Source organism: Balaenoptera musculus, chromosome 8, assembly GCF_009873245.2.
Source record: "Balaenoptera musculus isolate JJ_BM4_2016_0621 chromosome 8, mBalMus1.pri.v3, whole genome shotgun sequence".
Taxonomy (NCBI): domain Eukaryota; kingdom Metazoa; phylum Chordata; class Mammalia; order Artiodactyla; family Balaenopteridae; genus Balaenoptera; species Balaenoptera musculus.
The window spans coordinates 54660105-54686852 of record NC_045792.1 but is presented as its reverse complement, the minus strand read 5'-3'; the positions used below and the strand labels follow the sequence as shown (position 1 = coordinate 54686852).

At 50.9% G+C, this 26748-nt stretch overlaps 1 protein-coding gene across 1 annotated transcript in view; it reads right to left on the bottom strand.

The window, feature by feature from the left end:
• LOC118899508 (guanylate cyclase D-like) overlaps positions 1-26748 on the bottom strand; it is a 69690-nt gene that overhangs the window by 23973 nt on the left and 18969 nt on the right. The window contains 9 exon segments of the mRNA XM_036861291.1: positions 1019-1123; positions 3070-3221; positions 3329-3394; positions 5049-5410; positions 7538-7619; positions 7622-7822; positions 11943-12599; positions 15675-15776; positions 17879-17969. Of these exon segments, the coding sequence (XP_036717186.1) occupies positions 1019-1123; positions 3070-3221; positions 3329-3394; positions 5049-5410; positions 7538-7619; positions 7622-7822; positions 11943-12599; positions 15675-15776; positions 17879-17969 (1818 nt within the window).

The window sequence follows — 26748 nt, the reverse complement described above, 5'->3', positions numbered from 1 at the left end:
AGGTCAAGTGGAACTGAAGAACTGCTTGGCTGAGCGCTGCTCAAATTTCCTACCCACAAAATTGTAAGATATTATAAAATGGTTGATGTTTAAAGCCACTACTTTTTGGGATAAGTTGTTACACAGTCATAGATAACCAGAACAGCATAGTAAAGGTTCTGAGAAGTCCTGTGTCTAAGCCAAGAAACTTCCAAACTCATTTGCCCACAGATAGAACCTTTTCTTTTAAGAAACATCTACACATATTGATTGCAAGATTCCCACTGGGAAATGCCTAACCTAAACCTCCAGACACTGAATCTCTCCAAAGCTGATTTCAGATGGTGGTGGTGTTGGAAATAATAATAAAATCCATGATTTTCCAAAGGCACTCTACCTGCCAGAGACAGTTCTAGGTTATTTCATTTATTCTCTCCAATCCTCATAATTCCCCTGGGGTGGATTTCATTAGCTCCATTTTACAGGAAAGCTAAGTGTCCTATGGAGGCAGGATTCCATCTCAGATCTTCCTGACTCAAATCTTACGCTCTGTCCTCCATCCCACAGTGCTTCTCAGGATGGTGACCATCTCGGGGGTGAAGGGGCTTATGTGAGTAGTGACGATAGGTGACTGGAAGCTCCCCGAGGAAAAGAATCCTGTCTCTTTTCTCTACTGCTGTGTCCCCAAAGCCCAGAGCATAGGTGGTGCTCAAAAAGTAGTGGACAAATGAATGGATGTGTAGAGGGATGGAGGATACAGTTGAGGTCCTTCAGTGGTGCTGATTGTACCATGTGATGATAGTGATGAAGAGGATTGTGCCCCTGGTAGTCATGGTGATGATCATACTGGGGTGGTGATGTGACGCTGGGGATGCTGGTGTGTGATGCTGACAGTGATGGGGTATATCTGTGATGACAATGGGGCAGTGATCATGATGATAGGAAGCACTTCCTTTTTTGAAGGTAGAAGCTTCTGCATTGAGTAGAGACCAATCCAGACCGGTAAGGGTCTCCTGACAGCACCCCGTCCGCAGCCCACCCTCCACGCCCTCTGCAGCTCTATCTTTCTCAGGAGGCTGAGGCAGCTCGGCCGCAGCTCAGGGGCTGTGCCAGCTTCAAACTTCTTCAGCCACACCCACTCTCCCTGTTTAAGAAAAGACAACAAGAGTTCACCCGCTGCTGGTCTCCAACTCGGGCAAACCCTCAGCCTCTCTCAGCCTCAGCTTCTTCCCCATAAGTGTGCTCTTTCTGTGTGCCTCAAGCCAGGAAGAGCCCGGCCAGCGGAAACTAGTCAGACTTTGTCTCCTTTGGTTGACAGACCTGAGTTCTAGTCCTCACTCTACCATTTCTAGCTCTGCGACCTCAGACAAGGGACTTCAGTTTTCTGAACTTCATGTCCCAATTCTGTAAAGCGAGGATGACACCCACACCCACATGGAGAGGGCTAATGAGATAGTGGATAGAAAGTGTGTTAGCTCCCAAGGCCGAGGTCGGCTCTACTCTGCAGGCCTCGGGCACCTATGACACCCCAAACCCAGCGAAGTGAGGGGGTCTCTGTGACCCAGGAACCCTAGGGGAGGAGAGAGGGGAGGGTGAGAGCGGTGGGGGCCTTAGGCAGGGGCTCTGTCCTCGCCCAGGGCTTTCTGTAACCTTAGCCTTCTCTCCCCTCGTCACTGATGGATTTCTGCCTCAGCCTCGCCCGCAGCTCATTCAGAGGAGCAGACAAAACATGCTTTGTACATCATTAAAGCCTCCTTTCAGCAGAAGAGAAAAATGATGGGATTCCCCAAGGGAGAAGGTGGAAAAGAAGGAGCAAGAGCCTCATGCTGCTTCCCCTAGAAATAATTAGCCCGGTTCATCAACCGTGGGGCACGGAATAGGAGAGTCAGAGCATCAGTCAGCTGTTGAATTTGAGAACCCAGCCCCTGAGAAATCACAGTGTCCTCAGCAACTTTAAAATCTTGCTGGTCTCACCTCTGACCTTCCAGCTTCCCTGTCAGCTGGTGGCCCAGGCTCTGTCCAGAGGCTATCCTGGGCTGGGTGCTGCCCCCCACTCAGGGCCTCAGGGACCCAGGATCTCACTGTCCCTTGCCAAAGCAAGCAGGAGGGTGACCTAGGTTGGCCCATTGCTGAGAGAAGCCCCGGGGTAGACCCACACAGGCAGTGCCCAGGCCCAAGTAGCAAGATGCTGAGTAAATACTGTGGATCCCTGTCAATGATTATCCTACTTCTTGCACACTCTCCACGATGGGCCACTCACTACCTCTTTTGGCAGCCAATTTCAGTGTCATTCACTTTGACTGTTAGAAGGGCCCTCCTTACACTGAATCTAAACCTCTCCAGCCCTCATATCAGGATTGGGTGTGAAAAGGCTGCTCAGGACCGCTGGGCAAGGTGGAGAGGGCTACTTTGCTTGGGCAACCCCAGTTTCAGCCTGGGCTGGCAAGGTGGTGAAATGCCAGGCCCTATTCTGGAGAGAGGACATTGACCTCCACTGCCACAGAAGTTGGGGGGAGGCATACCTTCTTCCTTCTTTGCCTCCCTCCCTTCCTTTCTTTTGCTGAAGTATAAGCACTGTCTGTCTGCCCGCTGATGAATCTCCCCCAATTTGAGTTAAGTCCAGACAATAATAATAGCACTGAATAGCTTGTAGTACTCACTATACTATTGTACATTGTATTGCACTAAACACCTATGCTAAGGATGTCACGTATTTCAATTCAGTTATTCTGTACAATGACCTCTAGAAGTAGGTACCGTCATGACCATGATTTTGTGGAAGAGAAAGCAGAGAGATAGGCAACTGTCTGTGTGAGTGGCAGAGCCTAGGTTCAAACCCAAGCAGCCTTGCTCAGGCATCTGGGCTCCCAAAAACCGCCCACCCTGCCCCTCACCCAGGCTCCCAGAAAGGAAGCTTGACTTGCAATCTGGAGGAGGTGAGGGAAGAAGCATAGACAGGAAAGCAGTCCAGGCCTAGGGAGCCGCAAGCACAAAGGTTCTGAAGCAGGAGTGTGCCTGGTGTATTCAACGGGAGGGCAGAACCACATGTGAGGAAGACGGAGGGCAGGGAGCTGAGGGCAGAGAGGGCACTGGCTGGACTCCGGGCAAGGGGGGCATCTGCAGGCCCTGAGCAGGGGAGAGCCAGATCTGACTGTGTTTTCCAAGGATCCTCCAACCTGCCACGGTGAGGTCCAGGACAAGAGCAGAAGCAGGGAGGCCTGCGGGTAGGCCGCTGCAGTAACCTAGCGAGAGACGACGGGGGCCTGGACCAGGGAGGAGACGGGGGAGTGGTGAGCAGGGCTCTGCTTCTGGGCAAATTCTAAAGATGGAGCCCCAGGGTGCTGCTGACAGGCTGGGTGTAGGGTGTGAGGAGACGAGGGTGCCTGGGCCTCGGGGAGGATGGGGTTGCCATTACCTGCAGTGGGGAAGACGATGGGAGGAGGCCGGGGGGCAGATGGGGAATTCAATTTCAGACAAAGTCAAGTTGGAGATGCCAATTAGGCACCCAAGTAAGAGAGGCCGCTGAGGGGTGGGGGGAGCCTGAATGAAACATCGTCCCAGCCCTCATGGAGCTAATATTCTCGAAGACCAGCCCCAGGCTCCATTCTCTGGGGGATTCTGTCTGGTGGCAGAGGCGGGAACAGCAGAGATAACACCACACAATGTGGTAAAGCCGTGATGGAGGCAGCCAGGGGCCGCTGGAGCCCAGAGATCTCTACAAGCACCTCCTCCATCAGCCCTGGCTCGCAGAATTTACCCTCTGACAGGTATTCATTCATTCATTCAACAAATCCATCAGCAATCGTTTCTGGAACATCCACTGTGTGCTGAGCTCAGTGCCGAGAATTGAAGATGCAACGGCAGATGAGAGTCACGGTCACTGCCAGCCAGCACTGTGATGGAGCTCACGGTGTACTGGGGGGTCAGGGGTGAGGGCCAGTGCTCTAAGCCAGTGCAGGGACGATGGTTCATTCATTCCTCCTTCCCTAGGGCTGAGCACAGTGCCTGGTGCCTAGGAAGTCCTCAGTCAATATCTGTGGACGAAAAGAGAGGCAAAGAAACCGTTGGCTGAAGGCTTCTTCTTATGAGCTTCCATTAGTCTGGGGACAGATGGCACTGGTCCTCCCCAGCGCAGGACACACACCCTGTGAAGTCGTGCACCCAGAGGCTATGGGGAGCACTGAGGTGGGCTCCCAGCCCTGACTGCAGAGCTGTTCTGCAAGGAGAGGAAGGATTTAGCCATGCAAAGTGGGAGCACTCGAGGAAGAGGAAAACGCACATGCACAGGGAGGCCAGAAAGGGTGGCGTGTGTTTGGGGAAAGGAGAAGCGAAGCAGTGTTGGGAGATGGAGCTAACAGAGCAGCAGAGCCGAGGTCACGGGGTGGGGTGGCTGCTGAAGGTCTGGGGCGGGCAGGGACATAAGCGAGCCTGGCCAGACCTGAATCTACCCACCGACGGTGGTAGCTGTAACTAGGTGTGCACTAGGAAGTGTGGGTGCACTTGCATATACATGTAGATGTGTGCTCATCTCTATCTACCTATGTGCTTGCATGTCAGTGCAATTCCATCAGGGATGAAAATCCAGGTAGATGAATGTCAGAAATGAGAACATGTGGGCCTCACAGCTCACACTCCCCAGTGGTCATGAGGTAAAGGGAATCCTGCACTTGGAGTCGAAGACTGGAGGCCTCCCTGTGTGACCCTGGGCAAGTCACCTAACCTTTCTGAGCTTCAGCTGTCCACTGGGGCCCACAGAGGACAGTGTCCTTGTCACAAGGCTGCGGTGCAGTTTAGGAGAGCTGAGACATGGGAACGTGCTCTGTAAATGCTTTAGCTCTGCTAGGCTGAGGCGAGGCCTTGCTAGTCTTCCCTGGAGCTTCACAACCTCTGGGTCAGTCTTCTCAATGGCGGGTCAAGTCTTTTCCTTGCTCCTTCTCCTGCTCCTCACGTGACTGTCCACATGGAGAGCCTTAATGAATGAATGATGGATGGATGGACAGATAGACAGATGGATGGATGGGTGGATGGATGGATGGATGGGTGGATGGATGGATGGATAGATGAATTACCTCTCATGCAGAGAGTATTAAGGTCAAACCAGCAGCTGGAGTCACGTACCGGAGGGGTTCCTCCTGGAAAGTGTATGGCCCTGCCCAGGGGCTGCACTTGCCATGGGCCTGTGTCCAGGATGTGAGTGGGGACCAGCTGGCTTCCCCAACCATCTGTGTCCAAAATGACATACTGAGCCAGCCTCCTGCCCTTCTCATCTGTCCGGATCCTCTGGCTAAAGCCAGCCACATCCAGAGACCCTGTGTGGTCCCCTAAGTGGGTCCCTGAGAGTCCCGCCCCGTGGCTCTCAGAGCTGTTCAGGGCATGGGTCAGCAGGAAAACAGCATCATAGGTGGTTCCAAAGAGTGGGGACACCTGTGGAAGAGAAGGTCCCTCAACCCCATAACCCCATGGCATAGGCTCCCACACATTTCTGGGTCCTGGCCCTCCTGCCAGCAGCAATTGTTTGAATTATTATCCCCTTTCCCCATTCCCCAATGCAGCGCTTTCTTTAGTCCCACCATTACTTCAGTCCCCACTCAGAAGCCTCACCATCTCCACCATCATGGCGGCCACCACCACTCACAGACATCTCAGACTTACCTAATATGCCCAAAACTGAACTCCTGATTCTACCGCACCAAACTCCACTCCTCCCAGATTTTAAGAAATGGAACTACAACCTGCCCAGTTTCTCAAGCCTAGGCTTGATTCCCAACTTCTCTTTTACCATTTTTTTTTAAACATTTTTTTTAAATTAATTAATTAATTAATTTATTTTTGGCTGTGTTGGGTCTCCGTTTTTGTGCGAGGGCTTTCTCCAGTTGTGGCAAGCGGGGGCCACTCTTCATCGCGGTGCGCGGGCCTCTCACTATTGCGGCCTCTCTTGTTGCGGAGCACAGGCTCCAGATGCGCACGCTCAGTAGTTGTGGCCCACGGGCCTAGTTGCTCCGCGGCATGTGGGATCTTCCCAGACCAGGGCTCGAACCCGTGTCCCCTGCATTAGCAGGCAGACTCTCAACCAATGCACCACCAGGGAAGCCCCCAACTTCTCTATTTCTCTCTTCCAGTTCATCATCAAATCTTTTTGGTTTTATACCAGAATTTGTTCCCAATCTAACTGACCTTTCGCCACATCTACTACTGTCACTTGGGTCCCAGCCCCCGTCACTGCTCACCTGAACCACACAGGAGCCTCCTAAGGGCCTTATTGCTTCATCTGGTCCTCTTCAGACCATTCCCCCAAAAGCAACCAAACCATGTTTTTAAAAGACATAAATCTTTTCTTACTTAAACCTCGCTGATGGTTTTCCATTTCATCTGTAAGATCAGACTCCTTACCTGGCTGACAAAGCCTCACGTGATCAGGCCCCAAGCTCATCTCAGATCCCTTTCCCCATCACTCATGACGGTCCTGCCGTTCCACACTCCCTTTCCTCCTGTTCCTCTGGCCATTGATGCTCACTCTGCCTCGGGGCCTTTGCACTTGCTCTTTCCCCTGCTTGGTGGCTCTTCATCCAGATCTTCGCCTGGCTGCCTCCTTATCATTCAGAGCTCAGTTCAAGTGCCACCTCCTCCATTCTCTGCCTATCCTGTCTCTTGTTGCCCACTACTCCATCCCAGCCACTCTCTGTCACTTTATCCTGTTTTATTTTCTTGGCGACACAATCACTATTTGAATTTGGTTATTGGGTTGCTTGGTTATTGTCTGTCTTGCCCTAACAGAATGGAAGCTTCTTGAAGGCCAAGTCTGTCTTACCCATCACCACGTCCCTGATGCCTCGAACAGTGCCACATGAGAGGGACTCAACCCACATGTGTCAGATGAATGACTGATTGAATGACCCTCCATCGTCATCCACATCCCTGTCACCACCTCCAGACACTATGGTCTTCTTATCACCAAGAAGCAGACATCCCAGGAGAGACTCAGGCAGCTGAGTCCTATAAGCCAAAACTGCGCCGGCAGCCGCATCCCGGACACCCACACTCTTCAGATCCACAGCAGTGACTTCAGAAAACCTGCCTGCTCTCCCACACTTCCATTGCTCTCTCTTTCTCATCTTCACAATGTGCTAGAGAGATGTGGAGAAAGGAGAGGAAGAATGTGTGCAAGAGAAAGAGCAGCTGTGCCGGAGATGAGAATTAGAGGAACTGAGTCAGAAACAGAGAGATGGAGGCAGGAGAGACACAAGACAAGGAGAATTGACAAAGTGGCCAAGACAGTGAGAGACATGAGAAAGAAGTGAGATGGACAGACAGACAGATAGACACACACACACACCTATAAGAGATAGAAAGAGACAGACAGACAGTACACCCAGGGACTGGGCAGAGGGACACTTTGTCCAATTAGGGACAGGTCATGTAACCACAGCAGAGGCAGGACGGCTGTCCAGGGGGTGACTGGCCGAGGCCAGGAAGGCCCAGAGTGGGCAAGGGGCGTGCACACCTGTCCGTGGCCCCGTGTCCCGGGCCCCGCGAAGGTCTGCACCGACCTCCCTGCCCCGGCTCCAGGTGGGCAGCCGCGTCTCTGCTGGCCCCGGCAGCTTCAAAGTCCTTGTGTCTGAGGCCGGACTCCAGGCTGACAGCACCACACCGCAGGCCTCCTGCAGGTGCCTGCCGTCGCCCGGGGCCGGGTAGGAGCGGTTGCAGTAGGGCAAGGCGAAGAGCAGCGTGTCGTAGGGCAGGAAGGCCAGCCTCCCGTCTGCCAGGCCCTGGGCCCCTGCCCGGCTCAGCAGGGCGGGCTGCTCAGAGCCGCCCAGGAGCGCCAAGCGCGTGCACAGCACCGCGACTGGGGGAGAGGCGGCAGCTCACCTTCCATGCCTTCCCCGAAGCCCAGAACTTTGTGGCCCTGGAGAGCAGCTCAGGTCCCCTCCTCCCCCTCTGCTGCCCCTCCCCAGGCCCCTCCCCTCCCCCTCAGTCGGGAGAAAGGTGGAATTTCCCCTTTATCTGCTCCCCCTGGCAAATCTGGGTTTGACCTGGTGAAAAAAAAAATCCCCTCAGCTGAGGATACATTTGTATTAATATGTCCCTTCCAACCTTCCCGCTGAATAATTCTGACCAATTTCCACCCTCCCTCTGCCCCACTGGCTCGGACAATTGCTAATATTTATTGACAGCATGCTCTGTGTTGTCCTAAAGTATTTTAACAAACATTTAGTCATTCAGTTAACAGCAGGACGAAAAAGTATGCTCACCATTAGCTCTACTTTCAGATGAGGAAACCAAGGCAGAGAGCGGTTAAGGAGTTGCCCCAGGATACATAGCCGTCAGGGACGTAGAGCCAGCATCGGAACCCGGGCAGGCTGGCTCCCAGCTTGTAATCTTTTTATTTTTTAACATTTAAAAAAAATTTTAGACAATTCATATATCATAAAATTCACCATTTAAAAAGTGTATAACTCAGTAGTTTTATATACAAGGTTATGAAACCACCATCACTATTTAATTCTAGAACATTTCCATCACCCCCAAAAGAAATCCTGTACCCAATACGTGTCACACACTATTTCTCTCTCCTCCTAACCCCAGTCAACCACTAATCTACTTTCTGTCTCTATGGATATGCCTCTTCTGGACATTTCATATAAATGGATTGTACAATATGCAGCCTTTTATGTCCGGCTACTTTCACTTGCCATGTTTTCCAGGCTCATCCATATATAGTAGCCTGTATCAGTACTCCATTCATTTTTATGGTTGCACAATATTCCACTGTACAAACATTTTGTTTATCCATTTATCATTGGCTTGCAATCTCAACTGTGGCTCTGGGTGGCATCCTCCAGGTCTAAGCAGACATGAATGCATTCCCCTTTGCCTTCGTAAAAGAAACCAGCCCATGATAATATGGCAGCTGATTTCATTACCAGGCACCCAGGACAGAAGAGAATCCTGCCCAAGGTAAGGGTCCCATGCATCTGCCCAAGGTAAAAGTCCTCTGCATCTTGAGTCCCTGACCAGGGCTGCAACCCCAGTCAAAAAAGGGTCACCACTTGTTTTGGCTGGGGCCCAGGTTCCTACTGCAATCCCTTTCTCCAGAAAATCCAGGAATATGGAGCCATCAAGGAAGGCCAAGGGTTTCCTTGCTGAGGAGGAAGTCCTACCCAGGAATAGGGGGACTGAGGACTCCTGGTCATGTAGAAGCCAGAACCAGGAGCCCCAGACCCTGCTGACCCCTGGGGAGGCCAAGCTATATGGACCATGGGCGGGAGCCACCCCTCCCTACCCCCAAAATAGTGGGGAGGGCCCTCAGAGAAAGACCCACCAGGACTGAGTGGACACAGAACCAGGGCTATCTTGGTCCCATCTCCTCTGCCTGGCTTCTGTTGCAGCTTCTGCCAAAATGCTCCTTTCTCTTTCAAGGACTCAGAGGCGCTGTTCTCCATTTGGCCACAAGGGGGAGCTAACCCACACAACGGGAGCGGTTAAAAGATAAAAGCCCACATTGATTAAAAGCAGTGCTCACTGTGTGCAGGGCACTGTTCCAAGCCCTTTACCTGCAATATAGTAAGTCCCCTACATACCAACCTTCAAGTTGCGAACTTTCAAAGATGCGAACATGCGTTCCATCTACCTCAGGCATGAGTGAAATTGCAGCTTGCCCTCCATCTCCTAGTGCCGACGATCCCTCAGCTCTACCATCTCCCACCTCCTCTCGCTCCTCCAGTCAGTAACTCTTCTTGCTTGTTCACTCGATGCCAGCCCCTGTGTGCCAGCTGTTATAGTGTAAACTGTACTTTTCAAGGCACTGTACTGTAAGATTAAAAACATTTTCTTTATTTTTTGGGTTTGTTTTTTATGTATTATTTGTATGAAAAGTATTATAAACCTATTATAGTACAGTACTACATGGCCGATTGTGTTAGTTGGGTATCTAGGCTAACTTCATTGGACTTACGAACAAATTGGACTTATGAACGCGGTCTCAGAACAGAACTCATTCATATGTAGGGGACTTACTGTAGTCCATCTCATCTTCACAACCCCATGAAGTTGGGGCTTTCATTAACCTCATGTCATTGACGAAGAAACTATAGCACAGAGAGGTTAAGTGACTCGCCTGAGGTCACACAGCTGGTAGGAAATGGGGCCAGGAGTGGGATCTTGGTGATCTGATCCTAGAGAATGTGCCCCTAACCACTCTGCCTTCTGGCTTCTGAAAGCCAGCACCATGGCCAGAACTCAACCCCCTGCAAGAGGGGTGGAGCAGGCGTCTGGTGAGGTTTCCCTCCCACTGCCACACAGAAGTGAAGTGTTCATTCTCCTAGCCCCGCTAACATGCTACCTCCATTCCTTTGCTCTAGCTGACCCCTGTGCCTGCAATGCCTTCCCCTCATTTCCATCTGCCATCACTTCTCATTTTCAGACTCTGCCCTGATGTCTCCTCCTCGGCAAAGCCCTGCCCACACCCACACCCATGCAGATCAGCTCCCCCAGCCTCTGGGCTCCTCGGTTCCCCGTATCCACATCTGTCTCCCGCCAGCCTCAAGCTCCTCTCTGCTGGAGCCCAGCCAGTTCCTCTCTGTGTCCCCAGAGCTCAGCCAGCGTCAGGCACAGAGCAGAGCTCAGTGACCGTGTTTGAATGAAGCGTGTACAAAACACTCGACCCTGTGAAGTGGGTCTCATCATCCCCATTTCCCCTGCTGGCAAACTGGACTCAGAGAAGTGAGGCGCCCGTCCTGAGGGGCGGCGGGCACACCTGGGCCAGGCCTCACCCTCCGCTCGGCTCTAACTCACTACAGGCCACATGAGCTCAGAGGCTGCCCACCCCAGCCTTCCTCACTGGTACCAGCCTCAACTCCCTCAAAGATAGAGCACAGCGGTTGGTCTCAGTGGTTCTCAAACTGTTGCCAGTGCCGCAGTAAGAAACACATTTTACCTTGGTGTGCTAGCAAAGCTGAGTATAAAAAAGGAGTACACACGCAAAACTGGAAGTTTCACAGAATGATACCTTCCTAGCTGCCTGCCCTCCACGCTCACATTCACCATTTTTATTCTGTCCTACTCAGTTCCATTCTTCTCTCTCTCTTTCTAGTCCAGCCTCTTCCTTTCTTTTTTTTTTTTTTTTTTTTTTTTTTTTTTTTTTTTTGGCAGTGCTAGTCTTGATTCACTAAATTGGTTTCTTGACCTAAAAGGGCCATGACCCACAGTTTGAAAAAGCTTCAGTCCAGATGAACGCTAAGGTCCCTTCTGTCTTCCAGGTGCTACCTCTTTTCTACACCCCAACCCACCATGACTCTCCCTGCCTAACTAATTCCTTAAAGACAGGCCAAGTGCCACCTCCTCCAAGAAGCCCCCTCAGATCCCCCAAGGCCTGGACCGATGCCTGCTCTTGTTCTCCTGGCCTCCACTCCCTGGGGTGACCTTGACCTCTCTGTCATAACCTGCTTATACACTTGTCTGTCCATCACTTGGTCGTCCACTAGAGACCAACCACTCTGTCTGTCCTGTTCACCAGACAACCCAGCATCCAGCACAGCAGGGGCTTAATAAATGCAGGAAGCATTCCATCGATCAACAAATCCATGAAGGATCTGACTCTAACTTCAAGAAACTAAGAATGGCTCTAACAGCTTTCCTGGGACTCAGGTCCTGCTACACTCTCCTTTTCTTCACTCTACCAGGCAAGAACCAAGAAAGCCCTTGACTCCCACTTCACAATTAACACATGCATCAGAGCTCAAAATCCAGCTGTATTGCTTGCCAGCTGTGTGACTTGGGCATGCTACTTACCTTCTCTGAGCTGCAAAATGCAGACCTCAGCAGAACTAGCTCACAGGGCTGCTGTGGGGTTAAATGTGGGCCTGTTGCCAAGTGCTCAGCCCAGTGTCTGACATAAGAAAACTCCCCATCAGCAGCCATATGAAGTCCCGGCTGCCCAAAGGAGGAAAACACCCACATACACTTACTCTTCAGACCATCCACGCTGCAGAGCTGCTTCAGGACCTCTGTGGCCCCCTGCTCCCCGGGTCCCAGAGAGGTCACCAGCCCCACAGGCAGCCCGTATGCCCTGAGAGTCATGGCCACCTGCCGGGCAGTAGCCAACCAGATGTCCTGGTGGGAGGACACAATGGCCACGTGAGCCCAGCCAAAGTGTCTCATGACGGACAGCAGCACGCGGGTAGCCGAAGGCAAGGTGGGCACCAGCACACCTCCTCCCTCTGGAACCCCACACACCCAGGGGAAGAGTGTCTTTCCCCAGCCTTGGGCCAGCAGGGCTGCTGCTGGGCAGTAACCAGGATTGACAGGGCCCACAAAAACAGCTACGGTGTTCTTATGGGCCAGGAATGTGGCCAGGGCACTAGAGGTGTCACAGCCCGTGGGAAGAACCACGGAAGTCAGCTGTGAGCCCAGCACCAGTGAGGAATCCTGGTTGGCTTGGTTCACAGCCAGCTGGGCAGCCACACTGGGGAAGGCCTGAGCAAAGATGGGGTCACAGTCCCAGGGACCCAGCACCCCCAGGGTGAAGGTCCAGCCAGCCACAAGAGAGTGCCCCAAAGCAGCACAGAAAGAAGTGGCAGGAAAGGGACTATCCTTGGATGGCTGAGAGTAGACCCTCACGGGCCCTGGCAGCGTTGGCAGGCCTTCCTATGCAGCAGCTTCCAGGACCAACCTTCAGGGTACAAGCCCTCCTGCAGTCCTTGGAAAGAGGGATAAAGACGAGGTTTGCTTTCTAGCATTTTCTGCCTGTGCTTCCTGCATGATTTTGAGGCAGACACCCCTCCTGCCCCCAGAACCTCAGCCTCCTCATTGGTAAAATGAGGGATTTGGACCCATGATATCGGAAGACCCCCAGCTCTGGGGCCTAACCTCCTCCGCAGGACTGGCTCACAGCCCCGAGATACCCACACACGGTCCTGGGCTGGAGCTCAGTGGCTCGGCCTGGGCTCCAGAGTCAGAGCTGGCCAGACCCGGCTCACTGCTTCCCATCCTTGTGGCTCTAGACCAATCTCTGAAGTTTCTGAGCTTCATTTTTCTCTTCTGTAAAATGTGGAAAATGGAACCTACTTTATGGAGTTATCATGATGATTAAATGACACGATGTGAAGCACTTAGCAGTCCCTGGTGCACATTATGTTCAACAAATCTTACCTCTTTCAACCTACTGTTATTATTTCTTCCTTCACTCATCTTCCAGAGTGGGCCAGGTTCTCCCTCTGAGCCTCCTCTGCCTCTGACCCTCAAGCCCAGCACCATTCACAGCATTTAAATCTGCCAGACTCTGCGGGCCCCAAAGCACAAGCAGCGCCTGGGTAGGGGTAGCTCCCCTGTTGTGTGCTTGCGGCTCAAGGGTTTACAGTGCTTGTGCACAGCCCCATCTCCGATCCCCCTCACAGCCCTGTTCAAACAAAGGTCCTTCTATCTCCACTGTACAGATGAGGAAACTACAGGAAACTGAATGGGGCTGGCAGAGACAGGATTTGGACAGATCTGTTCAGCTCATGTCCCACCCCACACGGGGCCTCCTTGACGTTTGGACTGGGGCATCCCCACTCCATCTTACAGTTGCAAGACCCTCATGCCCATCCTGCAACTCCTGCCTGGGCTCTGCCTGCACCCTGCGTTTGCTCATGCCTCACCCACAGGACTCATCCATCTTCCTACCACACTATTTATGCAGCCAACAGCCTTCCACCGGGGGCACCCCAGGAAGGCAGAAGATCCAAACTCACCCTTAAGAAACTGCCAAGCTGGTAGAGAGGCAAGTCCCAGCCAAGAGGAGAGCGGATCCCGAGTGCGGGCAGTAGCAGGACCAGTGGTGAGGCTCTGAGGGCCCCGGGAGGAGGGCTCATGGACAGTTTCCCAGAGTCTGAACCACCTACACTTGGAGTGTAGATCAGGAGAGTAAGAGGATGCCCTCCCAATGCCAACTGCAATGGTCTGTGCAGAGTAGCTCCTAGAAGTTATGTTCAGTGCAGAGGAATGAGAAGGGCCTTGGCATCACACAGAGGAATAAATCCTGATTTTATCACTTACTAGCCCCTGACCTTGGGCAAGACATTTAACTTCTCTGAACCTCAGTTTCCTCATCTGTAAAATGGAGATGACAATAGCTACCTGGCAGAGCTGTGGTGGAGACTAAAATGTGTAGCGTGTTTACAGTGGGGATAGTCGTTGTGGTGAGTAGGGAACTAACTAGGCACTTATTAACCAGAATAGTTATCAACATCACCGTCACCATCATCACCATCTTTGCATCTTTGAGGAGAGGCAGGTGTACTGTGGTGTAAAGAAAGCTGGACAGGGAGGTGGAGGCCTGAGCTTCAGCCCCAGTCCTGCCCCTGCCCCATTCAAGGCCTCAGCCTCCCCATCTGTAGAAGAAGCAGGGCTGGCCAGACCTGAGCCCTTCCAACCTGTGATGCTATGTTTCTCCCAGCTCAGAGGCCAGGGTCTTGGGGAGGGCTGCTCTTCGACCAGTCTCTGAGGGACCCTCTGTACGCTCCCTCCTCTTCTGCTGTGATGCTCTAAGTGGTCTCCTAACATCCCACCCCAAGGGATGAACCCCTCAGAGCAGCTGGGTTTGTTCTGGGCTCACAAAGAGCTAATCATTTCTGGTTGGGAACATAGGCATATACGGCTGATATTAATGACAGACACCTCTCCCCTCAATCTGTACTTCCCAAAGCACCTGTGATCCACTCCTTTGCCTGGTGCTCCTGGAGACCCTGAGGAGAGACCTCTTATCCTCTTTTTCAGAGGAAGAAACTGACTCTGGGCAGGGCAGTGACTTGTCTGGGGTCTCACCAAAAGTTAGGGCTGAGTTGGTCCTGAGCCTGACTTCCCACCTCCCAGCCAAAGACAAAAATCACCTCTTTTATTGAACACCTAGAACATCAGAGCTGAAGGATCCTGGAGATCTAAGCATCTGAGCCAACTCCTCTGTGTACAGATGGGGAAACGGGTACAGAAAGGGGTGCGGACTTCCCTCCATCCCACAAAGCAGCAAAAGGCTCCCCTGGTCCCTCAGTCCTGCTGGCCATGCTCAGTGTCCCAGGAATTCTGCGGCCGATGGCCTGCAAGGGGTCACAGAAGGCTCAGGCCCTTAGCGAGGGCAGCCTCTGGCCAAGGCAGGGGACACCTTTAGCCCCGCCTCCACCTCTGACTTGTGAGACAGTGTTCACACCCTTTTCGGTGCCATCTGTACAGGGAGGGCTTAGTTTATATGTTTAGGGTCTCCAAAGATCCTTCATCTCCAATATTCTACCTGTCAACAAAAATTAGGAAACAGGTGATCTTAGTCTCTGCAGCTGGCCACGTCCCCTCTCCTAACCCTTCCCCCAGGAGTGTGTGAGCTGCAAGCGCTCCCACCTCTGGCACAAGGGGTTCAGGTGCCACCCTCCTAGGGAGGGACCGTTTGTAGTTTTAGACTCAAGGGGATGGACACTGAGGACCAGCCACAGATAGCTTGGCTCATGGAGCCAAGTTCATGAAGCTAGTCAACTCCATACTACCATAACGCAAAAAGATGAAGATGCCTTTAGTTACATTAACAAACAAATGACCCAAATATTCCAGGGAAGGAGGATGGGGGACTCCTGTCAGAGCCAGGGCCCCTTCAAGCCCTGTATCCAAGGGTCACTCTCCTGTGCCCCAACCTGGTCCTTCTTGCCTCCTTCAGGGCCAGCTCCCCAAAGACCCACCTGCCACGCTGTGCTGTTGGAGCTGATTGACCGCCTCTCGGCAGATCCTGAGGTTCCTGCATGAGCGTCCTCGGATGTCAGACTCTCCAAGGGAGCTCTGTCCTGGGGAGCCCCCGTTACCACCACAGCCCGCACAGTCCCACAGTCACCACTCCGGCTGCCTGCCAGCTTCCCAAGACTCCTGCTGAGGGAGGGCCTCGTATATGGCCCGTTCCCTCCTGTCCTCCATAGGGGCCTGAAGAAACCGTTTGGAAAATTCCATCTGTTCAGACCCTAGGGCTCTGGGGAGCCAAGCACAGACGAGAAGGAGGGAATGAAGGAGAGAGGAACTGAGGGAAGGAGGCAGGAAAGGAAGGAGGATGTCTTCAGCACTACGGACAGCTCCACACCTGGCTGGGACTCCCAGGAGGAAAAAAGAATGGGCGAGCACTGAAGAAACCAGCATTTCTGAGCATCCCTACGTGCCAAGCCCTGTGCTGGGCACTATTCATACAACCCACTGAGAAAGGTACTGTCATTATTATTCTCACTTTATATATGAGGAAAGTACAGCTCAAAGAGGTTAGGTAATTTGACAACGGGCACAGAGCTAGTAAGTGGCGGGGCTTCTGCTCATCACACCACATTGATTCTTTGGGAATTATAACAGCGGTTTTTCTATCTTCTCTTTTGATATGGACCCTTATGTGGAGATAGACGCCAGAATCCAATGGACTTTCAGCCCTTCCTCTGCCACCTGCTCTCTCCTACTAAGGTGAAATTAACCTTTACTAAATATAGGAAGTTTGTACTATGTGCTAGGGATTGTACATACCCTATACAACCTCTCTGGGCTGTACATAGTGAATGCTCAATAATGCTGGTTTCTTTAGTGCTCTCCCATTCTTTTTTCCTCCTGGAGTCCCAGAAACCATTGTTTCTGATGGTTAAGTGCTGCCATCTACCTGGCTTCCCATTATTCACACTGAGATCAAGGAGCTTCCATTACAACACCCCCCATGGTCATCTCTGGCTTACAAAGGACAACTACCATAGAGTTCTTCAAGGATGGGGAGGTCTCCCACCCCCATGAATGCATTCCTTAATGCTTGGGTGAAGGGAGTGTCCTCCAGCTTCTCCTAGGGTTGCGAGCAGGTTGCATATAATAGATCCACCCCAACGTGCCCACTCTCCTGAGCCTTCAGACTTTCCTACACAGTGTTCCAAGGAAGTTCTGGAATTTCAACATTGTTCAGTAAGGCCATCACTGTGTCCAAGCTTCAATTAATCAGATTATTATATCCAAGACATGTGAACAACCTAAATGTCCAATGACAGATGAATGGATAAAGAAGATGTGGTACCTATATACAATGGAATATTACTCAGCCATAAAAAGGAATGAAATTGGGTCATTTGTAGAGATGTGGATGGACCTAGAGTCTGTCATACAGAGTGAAGTAAGCCAGAAAGAGAAAAACAAATATCGTATATTAACACGTATATGTGGAATCTAGAAAAATGGTACAGATGAACCTATTTCCAGGGCAGGAATAGAGATGCAGACATAGAGAATGGACATGTGGACACAGAGGGGGAAGGGGAGGGTGGAACGATTTGGGAGATTAGGATTGACATATATACACTACCATGCGTAAAATAGCTAGCAGGAACATGCTATAAAGCACAGGAAGCTCAGCTCCATGCTCTGTGACGACCTAGATGAGGGGATGGGGGGGAGTGGGAGGGAGGTCCAAGAGGCAGTGGATATAGGTATACATATAGCTGATTCACTTCATTGTACAGCAGAAACTAACACAACATTGTAAAGCAATTATACTGCAGTAAAAAATAAATTAAAAAAAAAACCACTCCTGGGTGATCAAGTCAAAATATTAAATTCCACATCCTAGGCTAGGGCACCCATGTCAGTGAATTTGGCACAATCAATTCTTATAATTCTTCCCCTTGGTCTAACACCCTCAGAATCCACTCCCACAGGCTCCTGCTTATACAGATTGACAGAGTCTTATAAGTATTTCACTGTCTAGACTATCTTCTCACAGTGCAGGGCTTTTTTGGTTTTTGTTTTTGTCCTTGCTTTTGTTTTCGTCAAATTTAAGATTTATTAGATGTAGCAAGACCACATGGGAGTAATAAACTTACTAACTGCCAAGTTTACCTTTTCGATTACAATATCAGTTCCTTGGTCAACTTCTGAGTACCTGAGGTTACTAATTTGCACTTCTCCTCCAGGCTATGCTGGGGCTGAGTGCTGGTCCTGGGCTTGGAGGCAATGAGGACGATGAGGGCGTTCTGAGGAGCACAGGTATCAGCTTATAGAATTACTGCTCCCCGGCGACCACTGAAAGGCTTTTATGCAGATAAGGAAGTGCACTTAGGTAGGGAGGGGCTGCTTCCGCTGGTGAAGGGGATTTAGGGGAATTTGCAGATCAGAATTCTCAGCCCCATCCAGTTCTCCCCAGATGTCTCCACCCCAAGCCCTGGGGTCCCAGTCCTTTCCTATTAGCACTCTTCCTTCAATATAAGAAACCTGGGGTGGAGGTGTTGCAACTCTGCAACCTTTACCGTCAGACCCTGGGTTTGGTCCTCGGTTATACCCTCCTTGCATCCACAGACATGAGGAACTCCTTCAAGCTCTCATGGAAACCTTCTGTTGTTCACACACGTTCTCAACTTTATGGTCATAATTTTCTATTTATTTTCTATATATATATATATATATATATATATATGATCTCTTGGGCTGTAGGAAGAAGCCATGTTCCTCTACTGTCTGTTTTTTTTTTTTTAACTTCATAAATGCCCATGATCTTGGAATATGGTTTTTTTTTAATAAATTTATTTTTGGCTGTGTTGGGTCTTCATTGCTGCACACAGACTTTCTCTAGTTGCGGAGAAGAGCAGGGGCGACTCTTCCTTGCAGTGCACGGGCTTCTCATTGCAGTGGCTTCTCTTGTTGCGGAGCACGGGCTCTAGGTGCACGGGCTTCGGTAGTTGTGGCACGCGGGCTCAGTAGTTGTGGCTCTCGGGCTCTAGAGCATGGGCTCAGTAGTTGCGGCGCGTGGGCTTAGTTGATTCGCAGCATGTGGGAATCTTCCTGGACCAGGGCTCGAACCCGTGTCCCCTGCATTGGCAGGTGGATTCTTAACCACTGCACCACCAGGGAAGTCCCTCCACTGTCTTTATAACCAGTATTGTTGCCACAGGGCAAAGTGCCACAGCCACTTGATATGCCAAAGTCTGGCCTTCCAACCTGCACTGCATCCCATGCTACTACCCATGATCATTTGAGTAACTGTGTTACTACCAGACGTCATGAATTACTTGCATCCTATTTCCCTCAGCAGGAGATTATCCCCATGTTGCTCAAATACAGGACCAATCCAATTCCAGAATCCTATTTGGAGAATCTAGTTCCTAAGGCCACTCTTGGCACTAGACAGAGTCCTAGCAGGAAACTGAGGGCAGACTCAAATTAGGGTAATTCTAGAAGGGCTTGTTTACAAAGGCCTATTATAAAGGTGGGAGAAGGGGTTTCTAAAGAATATTGCAGTAATTTGAGACTAATGGTAGCAGAACTATTGCCTCTCCAGGTCCAAAGGGACGAGGGGAAGGAGTTTTCTGGAGCCCGGAAGACAGTTGGCTGCCTCGAAAGGTGAATGGACACATCCAGACTATGATGTCCCCACAGGGAAGAATCAAGGGAAGTAGAAACCCAATCCCATGTCTCTTACCCTTGCTGCTAGGGCTTCTCATTGGCCCAAACTAACCAGAATCCAGGATCTCTCCAGGGGTTCTAGAGTTCACTCCATCTGTCCCCCAGAAAAATGGAAGTCCTTAGCTGATGAAGGAGCCTTAAGTGGCCTCTGGGACACCTCTCAGACAGGACAAGAACTCTGTGTATCTCCACCCACACTTGCTCATATCCACTGGTTACTGGCCGCTCACTATTCCCTGGGCCACTGCCCTGCTGTGAGCCGGTCAGCTGTTAATGCTTCTGCCCTGTTGCGTTGAGAAACCTGTGTCCTCTGACCTCTACATCCTGGTCCTTGTTCTATACTCTCTGCCAGCAGGGCAAGCCTGTACCCTCTGGCTGTCATCAGCCCCAGACGGTCAAGAGGCATCATCAAACACAAAGTACCAGTAAATACCATCCATAGAGCCTTTGCAACAGCCAAGATAGTCAAGATAGTCATAATAGCAAACACATTATGTTTAGGACCATTATAGGTGTTTCCCATGTAATGATTCATTTCATCATCACACTCCTATGAGATAGGACAGGCCTTCCCTGTCTTGTTCATTTCTGGGGCCTTAAGACCCTGCCTGGCACTTATTAGATATACAATAAGTCTGTGCTGAATTTACTGTCTCCATTTTGCTGCTGTGGATCACAAAGCTCTTGAGGGGAAGAGCTGGGATTTAGAACCAGGAAGTCGAGCTCCAGAGCCCATGACCTCAACCCCAGTATGTGCTGCTTTTATTTTTTTAACATAATGCCAAGCTTTCCCTCATTTTTTCTTTTCCCAGGAAAGCATCTCCAAATCCTTTCACGTTCCTCACATAGGTAATAACATGACATGACATAAATGGCACTAAGGTGGCGCTGTGGTATATTCTCACCTCATTTAAGCCTCATTATAACCTTCACAGCGCAAGGCTTGAAGGGGCAAGCACCTGTTCAGTCCTATTCATTGCTGTAGCCCCAAAGTCGAGCCTGGCACAGAGCATATGCACATTAAATATCAATTGGGCGAGTTAACTTTACAGATGAGGGACTGAGGTTCCTAAAGCTTAATAAACTTTCCCGAGGTGGCAGAATTAGTAAGTGACAGAGCCCTGATTTGTAACCTGTCTTTGTCCCCAAAACTGTTTCTACTGCACTGTGCTGCCTGGCCTCTCTGGGTCTCGCTTTCCTCGCCAGTTAAATGGAGATTTTAACGGCCCTTAGGGTTGCTGTGGGGACAAAGGGTACAATGAGGTGGAGGCACTCTGCAAACAGGAAAGGGGGACACAGATGCAGGGCTACCTTCTTTCCCTCTCTGTGTCGCTGAGCCCTGGTGCAGAACAGGAGCCCCAGAGAATGAGGGTGGTGCCTCCAGACAACAGTGAAACTGAGATGGATGGAAGATGGGTGGATGGATGGATGGATGGATGAAAAAAAATGCCCTTTTGAAAAAGATGTTATTGTACCAGGGTGGACGCTGGCTGGTCTTTTAGCCTTTATCCAGCAGAGGGCACCAAGGCTCCAATAATTAGCCTAGACTAGAGTTTCCTGGTAGGAAAAAGCCTCCTCCAGGAGGGCACTGTAGCCAGCCCTGGTCCTGGTCTGTAGCTTTCTGGCAACTCTGGCAGGTGAAAGGATAGATACACAGAAAACCAGGTCAGAGACCACGCGGCACGGGGTGAGGCGTAAAGAGCACAGGCTTAGAGACAGACCCTCACGCCTGCCTCCAGTAACAGCGGCCTCAGGGAGAACACTTCACACACCAGAGCCCTGTTTCCCTTTGTAAAATGGGGAAATAAGTGTACCTTTTAGGTTTGTCGTGAGGATTAAATGAGATACACTAGAGAGCACTCAGTATGCCGGACGTCCTCAACAATTACAAGTGAGGTATTCATGGTTCAGAGTGGTGGCTTGACTTACCCGAGGCCACCAAGTAAGGACAAGATGGGAAGTAAAGATGGTCTCCAAGGATCCTGACGAGATTTCTAAGTGAATAGAGAAAATTCTGTTAGGATCAAAGTGGTTTGGGGCAATGGAGACAGTTCCAGATGAGTGTGGAAATTTTAGGGGTGGAAACTGCTTTGAGGCTGAGGAAGGATCTTGGAGACAAAGGCTGAGTTAAGTGAACTCATCCTGCCACCTGGGGTGGATACCAAATAACCACTTAACGGCCCACACAGGAGCTCCAGGTACACTTCTGTAAAGTGGGAAATTAACATTTTAATGTGGAACTCGACTTGCATCTCCTCAGGAGGCTGGGTGTAAATTTGCCATCTGTTTCAGAAGGCTGAGTTTTTCCCTAGGCATTTATTTTATGTGTTGTTGTCACTCGTGACCCCTGCCAGGGATTTATCGCAAGGACCAGGCCTGGCTTGAATTGCCTTGGAATGAGCTTGTCGACTAGCAGCAACCTGCAGAAAGCCAAGACCTTCAAAAAATGAACAGAAAACCAACGTCGTGTTTCACTGGAGCAAGTGGAGAGTCCTGCCCCGAACACAAAAGAGCGAGCAGGCTTTGGATCATAAGCTGGTCCCCTGGCCCTGATCCTGAGGAGGAATATGGTCCACACTGCAGTGCTCCTGTTTTAGCAAGTGGCTTGTAGAGAGCAGGGCTTCCCTGAGACTGGGAGAGGACCCAAAGGAAAAGTGGCGGTGCTCTATTTGCCCTTTTCCTCCTCATAAGCCAGCGCCTAAAACCTGCCAAGGTGCTGCAGGCCAGTGTAGACTTGAGTGGGACCGTACCCACCCCGGTCTAAACTTGCTTCTGCAGCCCCCAAAGCTGCTCACCATGGTGAGTGACAGGCTCTGCCACCTGAGGGTCTGCCCCTTCCACCAGCAGCATGTGACCTCACTCCCTGTCCTGGCTTGAGCAGGATCTTTGCCTTCATTCTTCATAAAGCTCCTCCCATCCGTGAGTCCAGCTTGTTGCGATTCACCCCTTCATCCGACTTCAACCTTTTCTGAGCCCTTATTCTACGCCAGCTCTGTCTTTGGTACCAAGGAGACTGGGTTACTAAGCCAAGGCCCCTGCTGTAACCTAGTGGGAGAGGCAGAGGATTGCCACCTAGTGGAGGGTGTGTTATAGGGAAGAACAAATCTGACTCCATATTAGATCTGTTTCTTTTACTTTAACCTTTGTATTCTACTGCTTTTGCTTCAAGTTAAGAGTGTTGCCAATAGCCTGAAATGTACAGGATAACCCATTCTCAAGGCTCTGACCTTTAAAGGTATAACACTTTCCCATTCATACAGAGATAAAAAATAATATTTGTCTTCTTGGAGGTTTACAGGAACAACAGGTGACCTGACCTGTATGGACAGCTGCAAGAACAAAGGATTCTGACATCAAGAAGTTTTTAAGAACCAACCACGCCCCTCCCTCACCTTGCCTTTAAAAATGCTTTGCTGAAACCCTTCAGGGAGTTCAGGGTTTGGGGGGCATGGCCGGCCCCTTTCTCCTTGCATGGCCCTGCAATAAACATTTCCCTGCTCCAAACTCTGACGTTTAGGTCTGTTTGGCCTCACTGTGCTTCGGGTACATAAACTTGGGTTTGTTCAGTAACAAGTGGAGGCACAAAAGGAGGTGGAAGCAACCCTCTTTGGCATGGATCCTGTGGTCTGGTGAATCTCAGCCCCTCCCCTCCTCATGCATGTGCTGGACCCCAATCTCCAGCAAAATGATTGAGCAGGACAGAGGCAACAGAGGGCAAGCTGGCAGAGACGTGTCAACTGACAAGGAGCCAGCAGCAAATAGTAAGAAGTAGATGGGAGAATCCAGAAAACCGTGAGCAGCAGCCTGATGAGAAAGTGAGCCACACTTGTCAGGGGGGCCTGTGGCAGCGCCCTGGAGGGCATGAGGCTAAGAGTTTGCAGCCTCAAGTCCTGTCCAATTCTTCTCTGTGGCCCCAGGACCCCAGAAAGCTCTGGCCCAGCACGGTTCTGCAGAGCTAGCCACGTTCTGAGAGCAGGGCTGAATGCGTGAGGTGACACCAGGGCGTGGAGACCTGGGACACCCACGCTGGCTCCATGTCGAGGGCCCTGGCAGTGAGTCGGGGCGGGAGGCAGCTCCTCCCTGTGCTGCCAGACCACCAGCTGGCACCTCCAAACAGGCAGCCTGCCACTTCCCACTCTGACATCTGAGGCCACCCTTTGGGGCCATCTTGTTTCCTTTAAGATTGCACTACTTGTGGGACTTCCCTGGAGGTCCAGTGGTTAAGACCCCGAGCTTCCACTGCAGGGGGTGTGGGTTTGATCCCTGGTTGGGGAACTAAGATCCTGCATGCTGTGCGGTAGCGTGCCCCCCCCCCGCAAAAAAGATTGTGCTACTTGTGATGTGCCCCCCAACCTCACTGCCATGTTCCCTCACCTCCAAAATACAGACCCTGAGCCTCTGGTCAGATATCTGGCTATAACATGGCACCTACTGGGATATCAGATCTGACAGCTTTTTTTGCTGTTGTGCCTTTTCTAAGACTAGAACCAGCTGCCAATGGTCTGCTTGGGCAGGATCTCTCAGCTTCTCCTCCCACTGTCAAATTTTCATCGTTGGATTGTCACAGTGGGTACAGGACACTATAGGCAGGTCAGACTTGTGCTGGGCTGAAAATGCCTCTGAACTGGCCTGTGATCTTGGGAGCCTGTCTCCTCACCTGCCTAATGGGGGACAATTGTGCCTGCCTCCTGGGGTTGCTGTGAGGTTTGTGTGGGGTGGCAAGTGCGCCTGGCACGGGTTGGGAGGTGCGCAGCAAATGTCTGTTAGGGGTTCTGGAAAGCATGGGGCCAGGCAGCAAAGTGCAGAACCTGTGGGTTTCATAGGACGGAAACCAGATCCTAACCCACGGATGGGTCAGAATTCTCTCTCTTTACTGAGCCTTGATCTGTGTCTACATGGGGAACGTTCCAAGGGCTGAAAGCTTGCAATTAAGGCCATAGTAGACTCCAAAGAGAGGAACACTCTTTAGGCAAAACTGAATGCCAGCTCAATGAGAGATGACTGCCAATGCTCATGTCCCAGCTGTGTGTGTGTGTGTGTGTGTGTGTGTGTGTGTCCGCGCGCGCATACACGCATGCAAACATGGGATGCGATTGCTTGTACAGCTGATGCCTGCTCTCCAGGTTTGGGCTGTGGCAGGACGTGACACTCCATGTGAGTGCTGCGTCTGACTTTTGGAGCCTTCTTTCAGACAGAGGCAGCCAACTGGGCCCAACGTGCTTTCTGGAGCCAGCCTCACAGCTGCTGTTTCCATTACAGGGAGGAGCCTAGCTCTGGTAGGGGCCGCGTGGCATCAGCTCCCAGATCCCAGCCCCAGGTCAGGGCATGACTGGGAAAGGGGACTCTGGGCAGGGATAGAGAGGGGGTGTGGACCTAGAAACACTGGTCCAGGAATAGGTTGAGAAAGCAATGTTGGTCAGGGAGTTAAATGGAGCAGTGATCAAGTAGTGATGGGGTAAGAAGGAGAAACAGTTCAGAACACAGGTGTCATAGATGGGGAAGAGGTAGAAAGCCAGGGAAAAGGGCAGAGAGGGAAAAGAGTCCATAGAATCAGAAGCAATAGAAACAGAGGAAGGGAGAGAGGGAGAAAGAGATTCAAGAAAGAAAAATTAAGATAGGAAGTAGACGTTCAGAGAGGGAAATAAAATCATAGAAAGAGGAAAGAGAGAAACTCCAAGAGAATCAGAGGCAGACAGGGAAACAGTGTATGATAAATAGACAAGGAGCAAAAAGAGAGGTGGCAAATAAAAGGGAGTATGCCAGAGACGGGAGGAGGAGAGGGCAGAGCCTGGAGGGACCTTAAGACCTACCACATTCAACCCTCACCCCTATTTTCCAGATGAGAAAACTGAGGCCCAGCAAATCAGTGGCAGAATCAGCCTTAGAATACAGGTGACAAAGCTAGTGAAAAGGGAAAGAAACCTGGAGAAGAGATGAGAGTCCAGCAGAAAGCCCCAAATGTTTGAGGATCAAGAACAGAAGGGGTGGAGGACTTCCCTGGTGGTCCAGTGGTAAAGAATCCACCTTCCAATGCAGGGGACGCGGGTTCGATCCCTGGTCAGGGAACTCAGATCCCACATGCCATGGGGCAACTAAGCCCCACGCGCCACAACAACTGAGCTCACACGCCTCAACGAGAGAGCCTGCGTCCGCAAACTACAGAGCCCATGCAACCTGGAGCCCACGCGCCACAGCTAGAGAGAGAAAACTGCACGCCGTAACTAGAGAAGAGAAAGCCTGCGTGCCACAGCTAGAGAGAAGCCTGTGTGCCGCAACAAAGATCCCACATGCCGCAACTAAGACCCGACGCAACCAAAAATAAATTAATTAATTAATTTAAAAAAAAAACAAAGAAGAGGTGGGGTGGGGAGAGGGCCTGGGGTCTGGCCCACAGGCTGGGCTGCTGTGATGGGGAGACCCTGGGCACCCAGAGCAGGGAACACCTGGCCTCTCCCTAAGTTGGGGGGCTGGCACTGGCCCACAGACCTGAGGACCTCCTGCCTGTCCAGGTCCCAGCTGCAGACAGAGAAACTGGGGGTGTGGTATGGGCTGAACCAATACTAACGCAGTGATTTCCACTTCCACACATTCTTATCTAGTCCAGTGATTTGGCTCCTCAGACCTCTTCAAATTAAACCAATAAATCAGAAGGAAGCACCCTGGAGGTGGGCACACTGGCAGGCCTAAGAAATGTCAGCTGACAACCAAGAAGGAGATGGAATAATCGTGAACAACAGATACCAGAAGTCAGTATTTCTCAATCTGGGACCAAGCAGAGCAGGGGCACCAGAATCGTTAACAGTGAGCCTGCTTAACAATGATTCATAGTTATCAAGATTGTGTAACCACCCTAGTGAACGCTGCTTACTAAGGTACAGAAGCATAATATGCATTTTAGAGAAAGGGTCTCAAATCAGGAGTCCAGCAATGTATTCTGAGGGTACAAGAATTCTTTGAGAATTTTTAACCGTTTTAACCGTGTGTTTTCCTTATTTGACATTATTTTTAAAATTCTCTTCCCAGTTACGGGAGCAAATGATTTCCTTTGCAGTGACAATTCAAAGTTAAAAGAGATTTTCATAGAATAAGATTTGAATTTCTTGGTCAGTGTTAAGGACTGACCATTGAGCGGTCAGTTCAACAAATGTTGACCTTTACTTCCCCTTTGCCAAGTCCTGGGCCCATATGGGAGTTGGCCTGGCACAGGGTATCAGAGCACAGAAAGGGTTAGGAAGTTACCCACATGAAGGAGGGGGGCAGTGCCTATGATGGCAGACTGGTTATATATGATCAAATAAGTAAATATATTCAGCATAATGGAAGCTAGTTTTCTCACTGTTAGAGGAGGGAGTT